The following is a 21,800-nucleotide window of genomic DNA, read 5'->3' on the forward strand; positions in this document are numbered from 1 at the left end:
CAGTTAGTATAAAATAAGAAAATGAAGGTTAACCAAGATTAGTAGAGAGAATGGTCACATAGACATTGAACAAAAGTTACCAATGAAATTCCAATAAGAGGTGCAAACTTGAAACCCTAGAACAACGAAAACGAAGAATTGAAAGTCTGAAATCTTAAAACCTTTGTATCTAACTTCTCTCTAGATTTTAAGATTTAATCTCTAGAATTGAAAGTCTGACACGGTACTACAAAAACCCATTTAAAAAAATTGTATATGTGTGGCTTAACCTATTGCCCATCTTGTCACTTCTACAATACTAAAAGAAATCAAAAACATATGAACCTGTGGATATGCCACAACTAAGAGCAGACTTTATCAAGTGAAGCATCATGGCTGATCTTAGACACTTAGTAAAGATCAATTGTGCTTTTAACAAAGGGCGTTTTTGAGAATTCACAGAAACAACAGCATGAGCATGATACTCAGCTACCTGCAGCCTCTGCAAAATACAATTTTTGAGACATTTTTTATCAAACGTAGCATAATAAGTCCTACGTTCACTAAGAATGCTATGATGCTCGTTTTCCAAAACTTATGATCAAATAAAGTACCTCAGTAGGTGCTACGTGCCTAGAGATATTAAGAATTTCGGTTATGTGTTGTGACACTGATGACCAGTGCATGATTGAGTCGTTAGACACGACATACACATCATGCTTTGAGGTAGCGCATACCATGTTCCTTAACTGTACACATTTTTATGTCCGTTAATAGAAATTACGTGATTGAACATTTGAACGAACAGAATGTAACAGTGGAAACCTGAAAATGAACGACCGTAGGCGTCACTGCTCTAGAATTATGAAAGAAGTCGTAGTAGTTACCACATTTCAACGTTTGTTAGTATATCTGAACATGTAAAAGGATGCAATGATATTAGAAGTGGAAATTACTTTTACGTATACAAGCGGTGGTCAGGATTGTTAATTGTACCTTATCAGCAGTTTGACCGGATAAGGGAATGTCTTCATAGTTTTCGTATTGTAGTGCCTTCCATGTCGATATTGTTCCCTTGTTAAATGCATTCCCCTCCACGGAAAGCCCTGAATATATTTACCGGTTCTTGCTTGAGCAGCGGACGTATCGGAACCGTAACCAATTTGATCTTCGTTGTCGGTTTCTTCTTCCTCATAGGTATCGTCTAAAGAATCTGATATGTCCCCATACTCCGCCATGTAATCTATTCAATCAACTTGGTTACGCACATTCAATCAACAGTTAGTGTGCATGAAAACTAAATAGCTAAAGCTACTTCCAAATAAGGCAAAAAAGACCAATTTAAAGTATGCTCAAGAAGCCGTACAGATCAATGAGTGAAATCAAAAATAGAAATGAGAAAACCCTACTCAAATTGCTGACATTTATGATCCAGAAAGGATCAATGAGTGAAATCAAAATAGTAACTAAAATGAAGATTTAAATTACTTATAGAGCAGAAATTTGGAAAAGATCCTCTTCTTTTTTGTTTTCTGCAACAGATTCAGAGGTGTGAATCAGCTCAATCTTTCTTCCAGTTGTGTTTAAAAGAAAAGGGGAGATGAAAATGGTGGAATATACATTGAAAAGGGGAGATTCAGAGGTGTGAATCAGCTCAATCTTTCTTCCAGCTGTGTTTAAAAGAAAAGGGGAGATGAAAATGGTGGAATATGTTAGAATTATATAAACTTAGTTATGTTTTATTTATTAGTATGTAAAGTATGATAAGTGAACGTTTAGTTTAGATAAGATATTATGATATGTAATAAGCGGGTAATTAGCGGGAAACTGAATTCAAATAACTGCCATCGCAGTTACCCGCCAAAGATAACCGCCAAACTATATGTATTTAATCTTGGTTGCCGGCAAAGATGTTGGTTATCAAGACAATTTCTGTTACATCAAAATTGTCCACTTTCTTTCTTTGAATTATCCTGCATTCTCTGCATCATCTTGTTAAACAAACATGGCTGCAAGTCTCGTACATGTTTCCGCTGCATCTGCAAGTTCTTATGCACGAGACCAACACGATCCGGATGTCCAACATAGTGGTATCAGAGCCACTACAAGATTTGATGCGGAGATTAAACCCACTGCAACATCAATGCCTTGTCAACATTGCATTGATGAGAAGAACGAAAGAAAACGACGAACACGACGTGAACGATTATGTTACTATTGCCATTTGCCTGGTCACCAGATTTACACGTGTAAATCCAAGGAGAATGATGAGGAGTCGCAACTTATTCGGCAAGCAATTAACATCGGAACAAGAACCCAGAATGAGGAAGTGCATTCACTACGTGAAAAATGGCCTACGGCCACACTTTTTTCAAAACCGGTCTGCCACACATTTGAATAAATGTGTGGCTAAAGGTCATTTATAATAGTTTAAAACACTTTTAGTCACACATTATATTATTAATGTGACCATCGTATAGCATGTCAAAACTTTTAGCCACATTTTTCGAAAAAAATGTGACATTTACTAGCTAGTCTAGCCACAACTTGAAAAGTGTGGCCAAATGCAACCTAACGCCACTGTATTTGTATATTTTTTTTAATTCATGTGACGAAAACACATATTTTCTAGACCTTTAGTCACACTTTCAATAAAAAATGTGACAATCACTGGCCATAGTAGAAAAGTGTGACCAAATGTTACTAATTGTCACAATAGATTTCTAATGATGTGGCTAAAAAATATCACATATCGTGACTTACGAATTTGTGTGACCAAAAAGTAATTCTTAGTAGCCACTTGTAAACTTTTATGTGTAGCTAAAAGTTATGAGTGATCATAAACGTGACTATAAGTACTCTATGATCACACTTTCATTACTTTGTGTGACAGTGTTTAGTTACCCGCAAAATTCACCCAAAAATTTCAATTCCCTGCTAATCTCTCCATCTTTCACTCAGCCTACTCATACCCATTACTCACTGAGACACGCGTCACTAATCCTCCCTCATATGAAAACCCTAACCCATCTTCCTCACACAAGCCTGGATAGGGAGAGACAGATCTGGAGAAAGAGAATCGGGAGAGAGAGTGATCCGCCCACACTCCGTCCGCCGGTATCGATGACGACTACGATGGTAGGGGTAAACAACAATGAAGACCATCGTCCATTGAGACGATAGTGGTTCCGGCGAATGGTACGGTGGTTGTTCGTGGTGCATCGGACCCGATCTCCGGCGACATTAGATAATCTCTGACAGAAGTACTTGGTAATGAGGAGGTACACACACTTTAACCCGATCTCCGGCTACATTAGATAACCTCTATTTTCTGGCCACTGTAAGTGGCTTTGTGTTAATGACAGTGTTACATTTTGATTAATAGATTTCTGTTTCTTTTTTCTCCACTTCAGACTTGTATTCTTAGAGTTAATCTACACTGTGATGGTTGCAAACACAAAGTGAAGAAACTTCTTCAAAGAATTGATGGTATTCTCTTTTTTGTCATTTCTTTACCATACATGAACAAACCCTCTTGCAATTTCAGCTATATAGCTCATTGTTCTTTCTATATGCACACATATACATGTATGTACAATAGGAATATAGGATAAAGGCGTCATCTTTTTCTCATTTGTGGGGACTTTGTTGATGTTTTTTTTTTTTATGGAATGAGGGTTATTTTCAGATGTGGGTATAGTATAGGTTACTTTGATGGGTTGTTTTTTATTAGGACTGTTTTGATGTTGCTCACAAGATGTTTGATGTTTTGCTTGAATGAGTTTTGAGAATTGTCTTTTTTATTTGTTCACTTGAACTTTCATGGTAGTTAGTCAAGATTTAAGTCTCTGAATATCAACTTGTGAATTTGCTGACCAGAAGATTGCTCAAACTTAGCTGCTAGCATCTATCTTGCTCAAAGTTTTACTTCATTGTTGTTACTGCTTGCTAATATTATTTATGGGATCTTTGGTATTTTATTAACTAGCAACACAGAAACTAAGATTCTTTTATGTCTTTTTGGCATATCAGTAGCGATGTTCATCGGGTTTTTTCTTCGGGTTTCGGGTTTTTCTCTGGGAAAAATTGACCCGATAACCAACCCATTTTAAAGTTAGGGTTAGTCGGGTTTAGGTTATTCGGGTTCGGGTTAGTTCGGGTTGGGTTATTCAGTTTTCGAGTTTAGATGTAAAATGAAAATAAATGTTTTTTTTACAATCATCAAAATTCCTATTGTTACTTTAAAAATATAATCAAAGTATTTAAAAGTCTCAAAACTTAGTGTTCCATCCATTAAAGACTTCAAATCTAAACACTTTTATAAGAAAAAAAACAATAAATGTTCGGGTTTCGTGTTTCGGGTTTTTCGGGTCAGGTTGTTCGGGTTTTTGGCCTGGAAAAAGTGACCCGATAACCGAACCATTTAAAGTTCGGGTTGGTCGGGTTTGGTTCTCGGGTTCGGGTTGGTCGGGTTCAATTGGATCAGAATTAACATCTTCAATTACAGCTTCTAAAGCGATTTCTGCTACCAACCCGAACTTCAAATACCATGAAAACTGTATTGAAGCCATATGGGCACACAAAACCTACAATTTGACGAACCAAAAGCTCTGTTTAATACCATATATGCATGTATTTATAAAAGTGTACATATACGTGTTCAATAGAGAACCAACTGTATGTACAGACTACAATGCCGCCTTGTGTATCTCAGTTAATGCAATAAGTACAAGTGTTAATTTGATTCTCACAAACCTCTACTTAAGATTTGTTTTAAACTAAACGACCTCTATGATAGATGTATACAGTTACTAGCTAACGGCTTCTAATATACGGTTATAACTTTGCTGATGTTGCATCTACTGATTAACTGTTTCTGGTATACGGTTATAACTTTGCTGAGGTGGTGTCTACTGATGACATGGAGATTACAAGTTATCTTGTCTTCTCTGTTGGTCATCTACTTATATTGTCCTTCGTTATTTTTTTCCTTAAATTATTCTGTACTTTGAAATAATGATATGACGTTATGACTATTAGGGCTTTCTAAAAACTCGTAGCTTGTGGCTCGCTCGAAGCTTGCTCGAAAAAAGCTCCATTGTAAACGAGTCGAGCCCTAGCTAGACATGGCTCAGCTCGTGATCAGCTCGCGAGATTTATTATACACACACACATGGTTTTTAATAGTGTTATATGTATATTGTTCATCATCTGTATCTTCGCTTTTGTTACATCTCCTACACATCTGAATTGTGAACAAGTTAATAGTTGTTACACTACTATACTTTGCATATGGTATTCCAAATTATTGGGATGTAGTCATGAAAAAGTGTTTGCATTCACGGTTTTCTTCATTGGATCTTTATTTTACCATAAAAATGCATTATATGGCTATAAGAGAAAACTTTAGATGAAGCACTTGAAACCGATTGTGAATGAAGCAATCCATGCAATTCCAATAAAAACAACTTAAATATTATGCAATGGCCATGCAGATTCAGAAGTTGAATCATTAACCCAAACTGGTTTTGAACCCAAATCGAACCCGATTAGTTGAACCCGGTATGGACACAAACCGTAGGGTTGAAATCTGTTCGTAACCCATACTTTCAAACCAGTCATAACCCTGGTTTCAAACCGGTCAAACCCAATCCCGAACTGGTTTGGACAAAAGCCTGATTTAACCATCTTTGACCCAACCTGAACTTGTTTCAACACCAACCGGTTTGGGCTCATAATTCGATTTCTGCATGACTGCACCTGTAGTCAGAGCGCTCTGTTAACTGTGGGGCCACATTCACTTATTGGCTGTTGTAACCGGACAATATAAACTAAAAACAGTTGCTATTATTATAGTTTTTGAACAAATGCTCTTCCTTGCGAGTTAAATCTTGATTAGTTATTAAGTTATTCCAGCTGAAGTTATGAAGTCCTTGAACATTCCCAAGGGAGTAAGACGTAAGAGCATTAAACACTCATAGGTAACCTCCTTTCACTTTTTTGGGCTTTATTTCATCAAAATTTTGTTCTACTTTTAATTTTTCGGATCATTAATTTATTGCGGTTAATGTGGAAAAAGGATAATATAAATGGATATCAAGTCAAAATGAACTTTGTTTATTACAAGCTGTGGTGTATTATAACACCATGGTTACAGGAACCACGGTGATGTTTTGGAGGCAGTGAATTGCATTTATATTGTTACGTTTTCTCTTTTAGCTTATACCCAATTAATTTGTGATAGAAAACTAGATCATCACGTAGTACTGACTTTTGAGAACAAAATGTTTTCAGGGAGCAATTGTTTTTGGAAATACCTGATATAACCTGATTTAGGTTGTGCATAACATAAATACATAATCAATCATTTGGTTTCATTTTGTAGGTATTGATTACTTGTCAGTTGCTGCTGCATATGGTTTCTGACACACGTAAAAGAACATGCATGCAGAATCCATATATAAAAACTAAATAAATAACGGGTGTACGTAGCTTATTCGCAAGCTGGTCTGCAGCCAATTCGCAGCCGGTCTGCAGCTTATTCGCAGCCTGTTCGGAGCCGGTACGCAGGCTTGTTCGCAGCCGGTATGCAGGCCTGTTCGCAGCCGGTTACGCAGGCCGGTGCGTAGCTTATTCGCAGACTGCTCGCAGCCTGTTCGTAGCCGGTACGCAGGCATGTCTGCAGCCGCTCAGCAGGCCTGTTTGCGGCTGGTCTGAGTTGTCAAACATGCGATGTTTATACATGGACATGGAGCTCGCGACAACAATAAGGGTTTCAAGGTTGATAAACGGGCGACGACACTTCTACCAACTACGACAGTCTCAACTGAAGCTCGCGACAACAATAAGGACGTCGAACCCACAACGGTCTGTTGAAGGAAGCTCCGACAGCTACGGTTCAGAACTAAACACAAGTTCAACCGTTAAGCTTGCTGCAATCTCTGAGCTAACAAGGTAATCAGTAAATTTACTCTAAGTTATGTGGCAATATTAACTCCCTTGACTATCTATCTATTAACGTTATTTTTTACTCGCGAGCCAAGCACGAGCTTCAGAAAAAACATGACGAGCTGAGCTCGAGCCCAGTCGAGCTCGGGCTCGACCCGGCTCGTTTACATCCTAGCTCAAAGTGTAGTACCACGAGAACTGCCTCTCCGTGATGTGGGTCAGCATCCTCTCTATTATTTTGCCTTGTTTTCGCTGTTCTTTTAATTTAAACGGTCACAAACCGCATTTTTACCTAATCTATTTTTGCTGATCTTTGTTTTCTTCCTAGAACGATTTATTATAACCCAGAGTCTATTTTGGTCAACTCGTTTGACTAGTTACCTGACCAGACTACCTGTTTTGCCTGACATACTTCAGATTTGAATCTTAACATTTTGTCATCTGATTTTCAGTTTACAGAAGCATTTGGAAAGTTCTATGGAAGCTCAAAACAGGGAACCAGCAATGATAAACGTCGTGCTGGTGTTCATGAAAACTATATCAAGTACGTCCTTTTGCCATGCTTACCTTCTTATTTCATTGTTTTTCACATTTTGTTTAATTAACTTCCCACATTTTGTATTCGTAGTTGCATTGTGCCACTGAAGAAATCGGAGGGTACCAAATTGACCAGCTCGGAGGGTAGTACCAAATTGACCAGCTTTAGCATGTGTTATTCAGCTTAACTCTATGGTCTGCTATGTATCTTGAGATTATTTGGAACTATGTTAATTCTATTGTGTTTGCGGATTGTTTGATTTGTACATGTATTACCCAATAAAACTTAATTCGCTATATTTGTCCCTTACAAATATTAATTCATTACATTTTGCCGTGTTTGACCCGTTTCAGTTTAAAATGCTATATTATTACATGTTTAATATTAGTTCACAGCATTTTGGTATGTTTGACCCGTTCCATAATAAATTGCTATAATTTGATCCGTTTAATATTATATCACTACATTTGGCGCGTTTAACATGTTTCATCCCTTGTTTCTGCACATGCAAAAAATATATATATATATATATATATTAATAAAGTAAAATAGGGATATATATTTTATGATGGTTACTGTGAACTTTAGTATCAATGGGTCAATTTGGTTTAGCCTATGACCAGATTACCAATCAGATTACTTAACTTATCCGACGAATCCATGACCAAACAAATTCCTTATCAGTTAACACACTCATCATGATAATGATATTCTCATTTGCTCAATGAGGCCACCAGTTATATAAAACTCAATTAATCAATTCAACTAGTGCATTGAATATGGTCGGTTAATGAAGTTCACAAGATTCAGTATAAAAGGAATTAAAATCAAATATTCCATTGGGTTAGACACTTGTCCTGGTGGAAGGGACAGGTGCACATGAACTTAAGGTCATGGGTTCGATCCTTGTTTATGTCCGGTTTTGGCGATTTTTTTTTTTTGAATTTTAATTCCTTTAATTTTCTTTTAAATTTCGCTATTCTTTCTGTCAAGTTTAATTCATATATATTCTTTTTATATTATCTATAACAATTAATTATTTTTCTTTTTTTTTATATAATTAAAATTTTAAATCTAATTTATAAACATTTTGGTTTATGTATTGTTTGATTGGATTATGTGTTACTTGGAATTTTCTTTTAAGTGGGAAATTAATAAATATTGGACTATTACATAGTATGAGGTGAGCTTTGTATCAACCAATCATGCCCCGATCACCTTGTCCACTGCGGGTCGGGGTGTGACAGATTTCCTACCTTAGCTTTCCTATTGGTGGGATTTTTACTGAGTATGATGATGATGATACAAGACTCTTACAACAAGAAGTCATATATGGCTTAATGGATGATATTAGGCCTTATTGGATCACAATGGACACTAGTATGTCATAGAGTTGCATAAATCGGTTAATTTCAATAATCGGTTCGGTAAGTCGGTATAACCGGTCAATTAGGCCCAATGATGGTTATTCGGGTTCTTAAAATGTCAATTAGGCCTAATGAAGGTCAGTTAGGGTTGTTTAGCTCAATGATTGTTAATTAGGCACAATGACGGTCAATTAGACCCAACGATGGTAAACTAGGTTCAATTAAGGTCAGTTAGAGTTGTTGAGGCTCAGTGATGGCCAATTAAGCCCAGTGATGATCAAATAGACCCAACGATGCTCATTTAGGCCAAATGATGGTTAATTATGGTTTTTGAGCTCAATGATGGCCCATTAGGCCCAATGAAAGTCAACTAGGTCTAATGATTGTCAGTTAGCTTCAATGATAGTTAGTTGAGATTAATAAAGGTAAATTAGGCCTAATGAAGGCCAGTCAGGGTTGTTAAGCTCAATGATGGTCAATTAGGCACAATGACGGTCAATTAGACCCGATGATGGTAAACTAGGTTCAATGAAGGTCAGTTAGAGTTATTGAGGCTCAGTGATGGCCAATTAAGCCCAATGGTGATCAAATAGACCCAACGATGCTCATTTGTCAGCTAGTTCAATGATAGTTAGTTGGCTTAATAAAGGACAATTAGGCCTAATGAAGGCCAGTTAGGGTTGCTAAGCTCAATGATGGTCAATTAGGCCCAATGAATGTCAGTTAGGGTTGTTGACCTAAATGACGATTAATCAGGGCCAATGAAGGTGAATTAGTTGTTAGAATGTTATAGTGAGTAGAGTGTGAATTCTAACACGACCCGAAAAATAACACGAACCTAACAGGAAATTTACGGGCTTGAATTTAGTCTAAACGAGTTTGGTTCAGTTTAAGGTTGAACCCGTGGACCCATTCAACTCAAGAGGTCGGGTTCAGGTTAAACTGGTCGGGTTATCAGGTTGACTCGTTTAACCCATTTGTATTTTATTATATATTTTTACAATATATTTTATGTTATAAAATAATTTGGGTGTGTATTTTATGCTATAATTATAACTTAAAAGAAAAATTAACATAAGATTGTATAACTTAAATTCCGTCGGGTCGTGTTCGGGTTCATATTTATGACATGATTTTCATACACAACACAAATCTTTCAAACGTAACATAAATATAATTTTTTATTATTATTTTATGTAATATATGAAAAAATATAACTTTAATTTTCGTTTCCCACCATTTTCCAAAAAAAATTCTAATTTCCCTCTCCTTTCTCTTGTATCTCTCTCCTAAAACATGTTCGTTTTTACTTTTCCCCATATTTTCCTTTAACCCTAAATGGATTACCCTCCCAAAATTCATCCCCAGATCTCGTACTGATACTCCCTCTTCTCTTTTTGTTTAATCAGCTTGTTTTGGCATTACGATAAAGAGAGAAACAAACCGGACATGCAGCATCTCCATTGAATCCATCTAATCTCTCCTCTGATTGAATGCGAACCGAAGGAAGAGGAACATAAATCGGAAGCCATCCGATTCTAGACCTTAATCGGAGCTCTGAAAACCAATTAAGGACTGACGTGATTAAGGTAAGTGCAAGAACCCTATTTTCTTCGCATTTATTCAAAAAGCATTTTGTGGTTGTTTATTCAGACCCTGTAAGCAGTAATCTGCAAGTTCATGTTTTTTTTGTGGATATAATAAACTGAAAATGCTTCAAGATTTAAACTTTATTGATAAAACTCCACAGATTCGTGAAAACTATGACATTCGTCCCGAACATGTGTTTGATTGTTGATTTGTAGTGATTCGTTACGATCGGTTTTTGTTAATTTTAGTTCTAGTTAGCTAATTAGGTGAAAATTTGTAGTTATTTTCAGATTTGTAGTGATTCATAATGCTAGTTTGTTGTTAATTTGCGTTCTAGTTAGTTGATTAGGTGAAAATTTCAAGTTGAATTTAGGTTATGTAGAAGTTTGATTGATTATTTTGACCTGTTAAAGCAGTTTGGGTCGAAACGGTTCGGGTCGAAGCGGTTCGATTTGAAACGGTACGGGTCGAAAAGGTTCACGTCGAAACGGTTCAGATCGGAACGGTTTGATTTGAAACCCGTCCCATGCGGAAACTCGTGTTTTATAGTGACAGTTGAATATGAATATAATGTTTTATGAGGTTTATGCATTATATATAGATTACAGACTTTGGCTCCTTGACCCATTTTGACAGGTTACTCCATTAGAGGCAGTGGCGAATTCAGAATTTTTTTGTCAGGGGGTGCAAAAAATAGATTAGGTTAGATAGCGTCACGTCATGACAGGTCAACAGGTTGGGTCATAACGGGTCTACAATTATCAATCAATAATAAGTTAGGTGATATTAGGTAAGGTGAGAGGCAAGCCAAAAAGTTGTAAAGCTAGAAGGTAATCTGAATGTAAAACTTATAAATATAATCCCTTTTTTAGTGATTAAGTATATAAACAGAAGCTAATCTATAAATTTTGATTTCAATCCAAACACTTCCCATATGCAAAAGCAAAGTAAGAATTGACATAGTCAAAAGTCAGTGGGTTAGAATACAAGAAAATTGTGATTTCAATCATGCACGTTTATTTCAGTTACATAGGATTTCCTTCTAGTTAAGCAATTGTTGAATTAATGAAGAAGACAAGAAACTTGGCAGCAAATTTACGAATTGTTTTAGTTTCTTTCAGTTCAGTGTTACTTTTTATATTTTGGAAGACCGCCGATCTCTAACTTGGTTCTATCACAATACAAGTTTGATTTTAAATCGCAATAAAAGTTCCTATGATTGACTATAAAATTTTATAAAACAAATTTCATCACTTTGGATGGCCAAATTCCGTTGCAAATGCTTTACGACGAAAAATCTATAACAAATAGTTTCGTGGGAATTTGCGACAAAACAAACTTGTGATATTTGTAGCGTTATTATAACTATTGAGTTCTAGATATGTTAGCTAGGCTCCCTTGTTTGTCTCCTTGATAAGTATATAAGTTCTAAAACAATATTATATTTATGATTTATAAACATAAAGACCTATTTTATTTTGCTAGATAAAAAGTGAAGTGGCATAATTTTGGTTTGTATTGCAAACCAGAAACTTGTATTAAAACCAGAAACTTGCAGAACTTACTTAAGCTATAAGTATTATTTAATCATATCATCAGATTTGATATAAGGCTAAAGGGTGTGGGGGTCATGGTTGGGACATGATTCGCCACATTTAAAATAAATAAGTGGATAGTGGTTTGGGTCATGACCACACCCTTAAGATAGTGGTTTTGGATTGTGAATTAGAGGTGGGTGACATGGCACTGGCGTGGAGAGTCATGGTGGTCATGAGGGTCATGACCACACCCTATAGCCTAAAGAAAATATCCATTTCTTTACAAAAGTTTCTATCTTATTCATGGTAAATATAATTTTTGGGAGTGAAAAAGAAAGCACATTATATATGCATGTTTATATTTCTAGTAATTGAAAGTGGTTGGCATGTGAGTTTTAGAGAGGTATGAAAAAACTCAGTCCCCTCCGATTCTAAATCAAACACTAATCAATTCAAATGAGAAACCTTCCTTTTACATACATATTCAGTGGCCAACAATACTCCCACTCTATTTTCTTTAAACCAGAACCCTAATACCTAACAATTAAGGAAAGGCAATGGTTTTGACAGTGAAGGTTGAATGTGATGGTGTCGTGAAGGGGGGTGTTCCGGGGAGGTGGTTGTTGATGATGGGTAAGAGTTGCAGAAAAGATGGAGGAAGCAACGGAGATTTGAGGAGGCGATCCGGTTCCAGGCATTCCGCGTGATGTTGTGAGTATGAAACTGTGGTCAGCAGGGCCGGTGGTGGTCAACGAGGTATCATTTAATACTCTATCTCAATTATAAGTGTACTGGAGTGGAAATTTCATTCCATTTGTATGGAAATTGGAAACGAGTCATGTTTGGTCATATTTGATTGATAATAAGTCAAATGAGATAAAATGTAAAAGATTAACTAAAGGAAATGGGTTAAACGTCAAACATGTATTCCAATGTTAATGGCATCCTAACTGTAATATTATTTTAATAATATGGTTTGTAATCACGTTCAATATATTAGTTATTTAGAAATTAAAAGGCCAAAAGCATTTTCGGTAAGCCTAACCTAGTGACTTTTCTTGATCCATTTCCCAACTTACATGTTTGTCACCTTTAGTCTACTAGATTTCTTTTTTAGCTTACCAGTTAGTTTGAAATGTTGGCATGTGATTTTAATTGTTGTATTATTTAGTTTTCAGCTATCTTAATTGGTAGCAATATAATACCAATATATATGTTTTTCTCCAGCTATTGAGTAGGCCACAACAGCTTAATCAGCAAGGTCGTGCACTGGGATAGCAATAGAAGTAGCAACACTTGCAAGTATTAACTTTAAAGATACTTTAAATGAGTGGCATGACAAAGTTGGTGAGGTGACTGTGGATCAATAGTAAGTCCTATGGAAAAGTAGTAAATCTCAAAACATAAACTTGTATTTGTTTGAAATAAGTTGTTATACCTGGTCACAATTGCCTCTTTGGGTGGAACTTTAATGGTCTAATGTTTTTACATTTTTTTATCATTCAGGTCGCATCTTGTTATATCCAGTCACAAATGCCTCTTTGGGTGGAACTTTAGTTTAATGGTCAATGTTCTTACATTTTTTTATCATTCAGGCCACGTCTTGTCACTGCCTCTGCTCACGTAGCAGCTGCAAACCCACCCAGTATGGATTTGGACCTACATGTTGTTCCTAACTTAACATTTAGGTCATGCCTTGTTGCTGCTACGGATGTTGTATGCTTTGATGTGGATAACATCGTGTGTATGGATGAAGACATTGCTGGAAAAGCTGTTGTTGAGTGGACTGCAAGGTGTGCATGGTATTAAGATGGTTTTCTGCTTTTAGTTTATTTTTATATTAAATTAATTGTGCACGTGTTGAGCAATGGGTGGTTCAGTCCCTTTTCCGGAAGTTTTAGCTGCCAGACTTGATCTTTTCAAACCTTCATCATCAACAGTCTTGAGAAGCGACCCCCCAGGTATGCTGCTGTTTTTAACACTTTCGTAACTGTTGACTCTTCCTTCTTTGTTTATTTATTGTTATTATTTTTTTTCTTTAATTTTGAATTGGTAGGCTTCCTTTTGGCATAAAGGAATTGGTGGTTATTTGATATCTGGAGGGTTTTGTCAAATGATCAATGTAAGTTTATAGAGAGTCAATAACTGATTATTGTCCTTTTAAGTATAATTAAAAGTATATTTCCAATTACAGGCGGTAATTGCTGTTGGAGTTTTTCTACAAGGGCTGGGGGATGAATACTATAAGGTACTACTGTTGCAATGCATTTCTTATATTAATTCTTATCCATATACTTAGGAATGGGTCTATTCGGGTTATGTTTAATCTAAAATGGGAAAATTTAAACAAATCATTCATAAATGAATCAAATCAAATGGCCAAACAACTAGATATTAATTTTCTTTTCTTTTACTGATTTTTGAGTGACGTGAGTCCCCTGCAATTAACTTATTTGAATCGTATTGTAATGCAACCATGCATACTTATTTTGTAGAGGCGTTGTTTATATGATAATCATGATGTGGTCAGTGGTACACTTCGTTTTTTTTTTATTTATACCCAGCATCCTCTATCTCTCAAAAAGAAGGAAGTAATTGACCCGACACACAAAGTGTTGAACCCGACCCAAGCCGTACTAGAAACTGTCCGGTTGACATTATGTGCAGGTTTGTGACATGAATACATATATATATATATACGTGGAGGTGATGGTTTCATTGATGGGCTAAGAGACATCAGAATTTGCCATTGGTTACTCACTATCACAACAGCAGCAAGGTAGCCACCAACCAATAGATGCAAATTTGCATCATTTTCAAGTTCAAAAGCAGTGAGTATATACGGACTTGAAGAAACAACCTAGAAATAGCTTTTAGTTTTTGTGTACATTTGTTTCCATTTGCAACTATTGTAGATAGGTTTCGATTAGAAGTTTATGCCTTGCATTAGTATGTAAATTGAAAACTTATGTATGGATAAAATGGGTAATTACATGAAAATGGTCACATAGAATCGTAATAAATATGTGTGACCAAAAGTTAGACAATCCCCGCATTTAAAATTACAAAATTTCGTGTGGCTATAAATAACCATTAGTCACGCCATAGTTGTTTGTTTTTTATTGTGTGACCAAATGATACCAAAAGTCATGGGGAAAGAAAATTATGTGTGACCAAAGTTAAAGACAATAGCCACACTTAAAATTACAAAATTTCGTGTGGCTATAAATAACCACTAGCCACACCATGGTTACTTTGTTTTTTGTTGTGTGACGGGATGATACCAAACGTCATGGAAAATGAAAGTTATATGTGACCAAAGGTTAGACGATAGCCACACTTATAATTACAAAATTTTATGTGGCTATACGTAATCATTAGCCACACTTTCGTCACTTTGTTTTTTGTTTGTGTGACGGAATGATAGCAAATGCCATGGGAAAAACAAATATGTGTGACCAAGTGTTAGACAATAGCCACATCATCACTTTGTTTTTATTATGTGACGAACTGATAACAAATGTCACAGGAAAAATAAATATGTGTGACCAAAAGTTAGACAATAGACACACTTAAAATTATAAAAGTGTTTTGTGTGTCCAACAAAAGTTTTTAGCCACATTTACAATAACTTCATGTGACTATATAATAGAATCGGTGACACTTACAGTAAATTCATGTGGTCGTTGCTTCCTTTTAGCCATACTTAATAGACAAAATGTTTGATTACAACAACCTTTTTTGCCACACTTTTTATTAATTGATGTGGCTAAAACATACTTTTTAGTAAATATATGTGACTATATAATAGAAACAGTCACACTTAAATTAAATTCTTGTGGCTGTTGCAACCCTTTAGCCACACTTAATGGAGGAAATGCTAGATTTTAACAAAAAATATTGGTACTTTTTAGCCACACATTTAAGTTCTACAGCCACTAAAAAGTGTGTGTGGCTGTATGATACCTACGATGACTCGAGCTTTGGTCACACTTGACTCGAAAAAAATATGTGTGGCGAAAGACATATAGTCACACTTTTTTTGTGTGGCTGTCTCCCTATTTTGGCGTAGTGATTGCCGAGAAGAAATGATTGTTACAGGAACCAATGGTGGGCAATGGAAGGATATCTGGTATGTCAACCCGACATTTAGTCATCATTTCGTGAACAATATAGATGTTTTTAAGCGAGTAAAACATATAATGGGGGTAGAAACTCGATCCAGAATGAATAACTTCTTATTCATCCGGGGAGTGGGAGTAGTCGAAATAAAAATGGGAAACGAAACACTGAGCGTTCCTAGTGTTTTCTACTCACCGGATATTAATCGAAATGTTCTAAGTCTAGAACAACTAACTCTTCAAGGTTTTACGGTTCGACGTTCTGGTGATACATGCAAAATTTTTCCCATGTTCTCATCTCCGGTGATGAACACAAGGAATGATGTGACGGGATTAACGAAAGAGGAGGAATTAGGAATAAAAGAGAAAGAAAGGCTGCAAAACATGTGTGGCGTAGATGACGAATTCAAAAACGATTATTTGAATTCGTATTTCGAAACTCTTAATGTCTCGGATGAAACAGAGGTTGATTGGAATTTGATGATCCTAAAATCATTGGAATTCCACGAGTTTGATGACTGTAAAGCGGTGATCAATATGCTTGATGATCGTGAATACGTGTTCAAGTATAGATTTGAACTGCAAAAGAAATTCGAAGAGATGGTTAAATGGTTTCTAAACGAATATTTAGGGATCACTCATAGACCTTTTCCTCCTTGCACCATGGATAAACAGAAAATAGATCTACTGGATCTCTATATGTTGGTTGATAAGGATGGAGGGTATCGAAATGTTACAACAGAAAATATGTGGCCAATTATTGCAAAGGATATGGGGTTGGAATACAAAGATGGTGATTTCATACGGATAATATATGCAATGTACTTAGACACTCTAGAGTACTACTACAAATTCAAAATGGTTCAACAGAAGGTGCATGATAAGGGAGTAATGAATGAAGAGGCTGAATTCTCAAAGGAAGGTCATAAGAGAACTAACAGTCTGGGCGGCTGCAACGATGCTGCGGAAGGAGGGCACCATGAAGTGGAACCAACACAAGTGGCGTTTTTTGCAGGTATAAGGGATGATAACTGGAATCAAATGAAGAAACGGAAGAGATTCAACTTCAACCAAGCAAGATGGGCCGTTGAAGAAGCCAACCGAAGTGTAATGAAACAAGTTCACAAACATAACCAAGTTTAGAGGGGTTATGTTAGAATTATATAAACTTAGTTATGTTTTATTTATTAGTATGTAAAGTATGATAAGTGAACGTTTAGTGTAGATAAGATATTATGATATGTAATAAGCGGGTAATTAGGGAAACTGAATTCAAATAACTGCCATCGCAGTTACCCGCCAAAGATAACCGCCAAACTATATGTATTTAATCTTGGTTGCCGGCAAAGATGTTGGTTATCAAGACAATTTCTGTTACATCAAAATTGTCCACTTTCTTTCTTTGAATTATCCTGCATTCTCTACATCATCTTGCTAAACAAACATGGCTGCAAGTCTCGTACATGTTTCCGCTGCATCTGCAAGTTCTTATGCACGAGACCAACCCCACACGATCCGGATGTCCAACAGAATATACATAGAAAAGGGGAGATTCAGAGGTGTGAATCAGCTCAATCTTTCTTCCAGTTGTGTTTAAAAGAAAAGGGGAGAAATATATTCAACCATTTTCATCTCCCCTTTTCTTTTAAACACAACTGGAAGAAAGATTGAGCTGATTCACACCTCTGAATCTGTTGCAGAAAACAAAAAAGAAGTGGATCTTTTCCAAATTTCTGCTCTATAACTAATTTAAACCTTCGTTTTAGTTACTATTTTGATTTCATTCATTGATCCTTTCTGGATCATAAATTTCAGCAATTTGAGTAGGGTTTTCTCATTTCCGTTTTTGATTTCACTCATTGATCCATATGGTTTCTTGAGCATACTTTAAATTGGTTTTTTCCCTTTTTTTGGAAGTAGTTGTAGCTATTTAGTTTTCATGCGCATTAACTGTTGATTGAATGTTCGTAACCAAGTTGATTGAATACATTACATGGCGGAGTATGGAGACATATCACATTCTTCAGACGATACATATGAAGAAGAAGAAACCGAGGAAGAAGATAAAATTGGTTACGGTTCCGATGCGTCCGATGCTCAAGCATGAACCGGTAAAGATATTCAGGGCTTTCCGTGGAGGGGAATGCGTTTAACAAGGGAACAATATCGACGTGGAAGGCTCATCCAATACGAAAACTATGAAGACATTCCCTTATCCGGTCAAACTGCTGATAAGGTACAATTAACAATCTCGTCACTTGTATACGTAAAAGTAATTTCCAGTTTTGATATCATTGCAACCTTTTACGTGTTCAGATATACAAATAAACGTCGAAAAGTGGTAACTACTACGACTCTTTCATAATTCTAGAGAAGTGACGCCTACGGTCGTTCATTTTCAGGTTTCCACCATTACATTCTGTTTGTACAAATGTTCAATCACGTAATTTCTATTAACTGCCACAAAAAATGTGTACAGTTAAGGAACATGGTATGCGCTACCTCAAAGCATGATGTTTATGTCGTGTCTAACGACCCATCATGCACTGGTCATCAGTGTCACAAAACTTAACCGAAATTCTTAATATCTCTAGGCACGTAGCACCTACTGAGGTACTTTATTTGATCATAAGTTTTGGAAAACGAGCACCATAGCATTCTTAGTGAATTGCCCCAAAAATTGTATTTTGCAGAGGCTGCAGGTAGCTAAGTATCATGCTCGCTATCTATAGCACACGAGTGGTTGGTGACACAACCATTGTTTCTTTTCCTTCATCAGAAGGTGTTGGTTGACATGATTACAAACTCCATAACAAAGAATCAAAAAGGAAAATGTATATAAAGATTGGATTCTAGGAAGGATGGAGATTGTGATGGCTCTAAAGTGCTAGCTGTTAGTTTAAATAGAATTTTGGATTATGTAATTTATATAGGTAACATTTTCCACTAAGTCAAACTAATGCTTAATATATATATATATATATATACATATATATATAGAAAAAGTATATCGTACATTAGTACATTACCGCTTAACGTACTTCACGTACAACAACGTGCGTGATTTGTTCTATAACATGCGTGATTAATATTTTCAATATGCGTGATTATTGTATTTCAACATGCGTGATTTTTGAGTTATAACGTGCGTGATTTTAAAATGAACGTGCGTAATTACCTATCGTACGTAATGTACGTTAAGCCGTAATGTACGTTAACCTTCCTATATATATATACATATATATATATGTATATATATATGTATGTATGTATATATAAGTACACCGGATATTGTTACCCTTGTAAACTACATAATCCAAAATTTTATTCAAACCACCCGTTATAGCTCTTTAGAACCATCACAGTCTCTATCCTTCTTAGCATCTAAGCTTTCTATACATTCTCCTTCCTAATTCATTATTATTGAGTTTGTAATCTTGTAACACCATTTCTAATGAAATAAAAGAAGTAAAGGGTGTGTCATAAACCACTTGTGTGCTTCGGATAACGCGATAACGCGATTCCTGGTACCAACCCATTCCATGCAGACCCAACATGATCACCCTTCTATACCCAACTCCACTATTTCCTCCATCCCCACACATCTTCAAACAGTGAGATTTACAGGGTGGGTTAACCCACAACCGAACTGGATAGTTTGGGTTGATATCATGAAAAGGGAACATAGTCCCCTATGGATGAAAGTCGGAATTCAAGGTGTTATTATGAATTCTCTTTTAAATATCCTAAAAGACCAAATCTATATTCTCTGGTTTGCTGAGAAATGGTCACCCAAACCCAACACATTTGTCATCCCATAGGGTGAAATAACCTTTACTCTCGAAGACATCATGTTATTAGGAAGATTTTCTGTTTTGGCAAGTCCAGCCACCTCTCGTGTCGAGAATTCCGAGGAATTTGTCACTTTAAATGAATTCAATAACGCTTAGATAAGTTTTTATAGATCCCAGGCTAAAAGGTCCTCTTTCAAGGCATGGATGGAAGAATTCATGAGTAGAGAAAACCCGCATGAGCACGAGGCGTTTTCAGCACTATGGTTATCAAAGTATCTTTTTGTGTATTTGAAAAACACAATTTCACCTCAACTTTTCACATAGTTGTTCTATAGCCAGAGGATGGAGAATTGCAATGATGCACGTCGTCCTAGAATCTTTGTATAGTGACTTGTAGGTTTTACAAAATGCAATTTTAGATCCCCAACAAGGTGGGTTCTGAAAGGAAAAGGTTGGTGTGAGGAATTGTGCTATTTGGAGCATGCAAGTAGTGACACAACTATGATTTCATCTCACTCATTAGAATGGTGTTACTTGGCATTTTGCAAACTCAATAACAAGGAACTAGATGGGGAAATATGGGCAAATCTCGGATGCTTGGAAAGATGAATATTTGATGGATCTGAAGATCTATAACTAGTGTAATTTACCTCCAATATTTAAAATTATATTTAGACCACTTGTTCCGGCTCTTTACACCCATCAAAATTTCCATTTTTCTTAGCAACCACGATTTCTCTGCATTTCCTTTTTGTGTTTCTTGCTATTAAGGATGCAAAATGTCAAGTAATGTCCATTTTTATTAGAGAACTTAAATAATGGTTGGGTCACCAAACACTCGCATGGTCTAGATGGCACAATTCCTCTTTCCAACTTAAATAATAACATTTTGTAAAATGTGTAGGTCCATATACAAAGTTGCTTGGATGGCAGGCGCCATAGAAGTTCTTCGCCCTCTACTAATAGAATGGCTAGATGAAAAATTTTGGGTGAAATTGGGATTTTAACATATGCAAATAGATATTTTGATAGCCACCATGCTTAAAACTGCTCCGTGTTCATAAGCTTTTTGTCTACCCCTGAGTTTTCCACCCATGCATTGAAGTAAGCCCTTTTAAAACGAGGTATAACTAACTTTTTGTACGTTTATTTAGTTTATATAAAGCAACATGAATTTCAGGACACTCGAAACAAAGGTGGCAAGACCATCCAAAACCAAAACACATCCTAAATTATCATGTCTTCAAGTATGAGCTACATACATTAAATTCATGAGCTACATAAATATTTAGCTCGTGAATCTACATGTATTTAGTTTAGTTTTACTTATAACTTTACAAAAAGAAACTAAAAAAATTTCTTAGATAGTGCTTATATGAAGTACTCAAGTAACTTTGTGGTTCTCTCATGATACTCTACATGCGTGTGTGTGGATGAAAATTAAATAAATCATATAGCTAGGACTATTATTTGGAAACTAAAAACTAAATAGGATAACTATAATTATTTATTTACATGTAACACACCAACTATTGGTATATTTCACAATTTAACATGTCCACCTTTTACACAAAAGGATAAGACAATCATCTTATGGGAGAGAAAAGATTACCAGAGAGCATCACGAAGATATTTTCCAAATAGAATAAATAGATTATAATAAAATTACCAAAGGTAGATGTAGGTTACCTAGTTTTCAAGATTGTCGATACCGTTGAATGAAGAAACATTATCTCTCTTCATTACAATCTATCTACAAAAACACAAAAGATTTTCATAATTCGTTTGCTAACTATATCTATTATTTTGATGCGTTAAAATGCATGTACCAACAATCACCGGAGAGATCGAATGTTACCTTAGATATCAGTAACAGAAAGATTGCATTTTCCTTAGATGTCAGTGGTAGCAGGCGGCAAATCCAC

General features: G+C 35.9%; 1 protein-coding gene and 1 long non-coding RNA gene across 21 annotated transcripts; both read left to right on the forward strand.

The window, feature by feature from the left end:
• Positions 1–2,865: 2,865 nt before the first annotated feature.
• Positions 2,866–7,806, forward strand: LOC110929829. 18 transcript variants are annotated; one of them, XR_004889872.1, is made up of 7 exons: positions 2,876–3,260; positions 3,393–3,468; positions 5,896–5,960; positions 6,365–6,933; positions 7,023–7,144; positions 7,380–7,471; positions 7,556–7,806. XR_004889872.1 is itself a non-coding variant. In XM_022173016.2 (5 exons), exons 3-5 carry the CDS (start codon positions 6,707–6,709, stop codon positions 7,570–7,572), a joined length of 336 nt encoding a protein of 111 aa, XP_022028708.1. In that variant the 5' UTR covers positions 2,876–3,260; positions 3,393–3,468; positions 6,365–6,706; the 3' UTR covers positions 7,573–7,806. The 18 variants fall into 18 exon arrangements, 1 of the variants encoding a protein (XP_022028708.1); XR_004889879.1 differs by having other exon boundaries at positions 7,023–7,140; XR_002587430.2 differs by having other exon boundaries at positions 2,866–3,260; positions 3,393–5,960.
• Positions 7,807–10,081: 2,275 nt separating this feature from the next.
• Positions 10,082–14,961, forward strand: LOC110929828. Of its 3 annotated transcripts, none has more exons than XR_004889887.1 (6): positions 10,082–10,421; positions 12,531–12,716; positions 13,188–13,921; positions 14,017–14,082; positions 14,155–14,208; positions 14,628–14,961. It is a non-coding gene; the product is annotated as an uncharacterized LOC110929828 (long non-coding RNA). The 3 variants fall into 3 exon arrangements; XR_004889886.1 differs by having other exon boundaries at positions 10,083–10,421; positions 13,188–13,329; positions 13,467–13,921; positions 14,155–14,961; XR_004889885.1 differs by having other exon boundaries at positions 14,155–14,961.
• The last annotated feature ends 6,839 nt before the right edge of the window (positions 14,962–21,800 follow it).

Source organism: Helianthus annuus, chromosome 3 (assembly GCF_002127325.2).
Source record: "Helianthus annuus cultivar XRQ/B chromosome 3, HanXRQr2.0-SUNRISE, whole genome shotgun sequence".
Lineage (NCBI taxonomy): Eukaryota > Viridiplantae > Streptophyta > Magnoliopsida > Asterales > Asteraceae > Helianthus > Helianthus annuus.

Coding starts and splice junctions, on each gene's coding strand:
- LOC110929829 (XM_022173016.2), top strand. CDS start 6,707: ATGCGATGTTTATACATGGACATGGAGCTCGCGACAACAATAAGGGTT. Junction 6,934..7,379: donor GCAATCTCTGAGCTAACAAG/GTAATCAGTAAA, acceptor TCTGATTTTCAG/TTTACAGAAGCATTTGGAAA.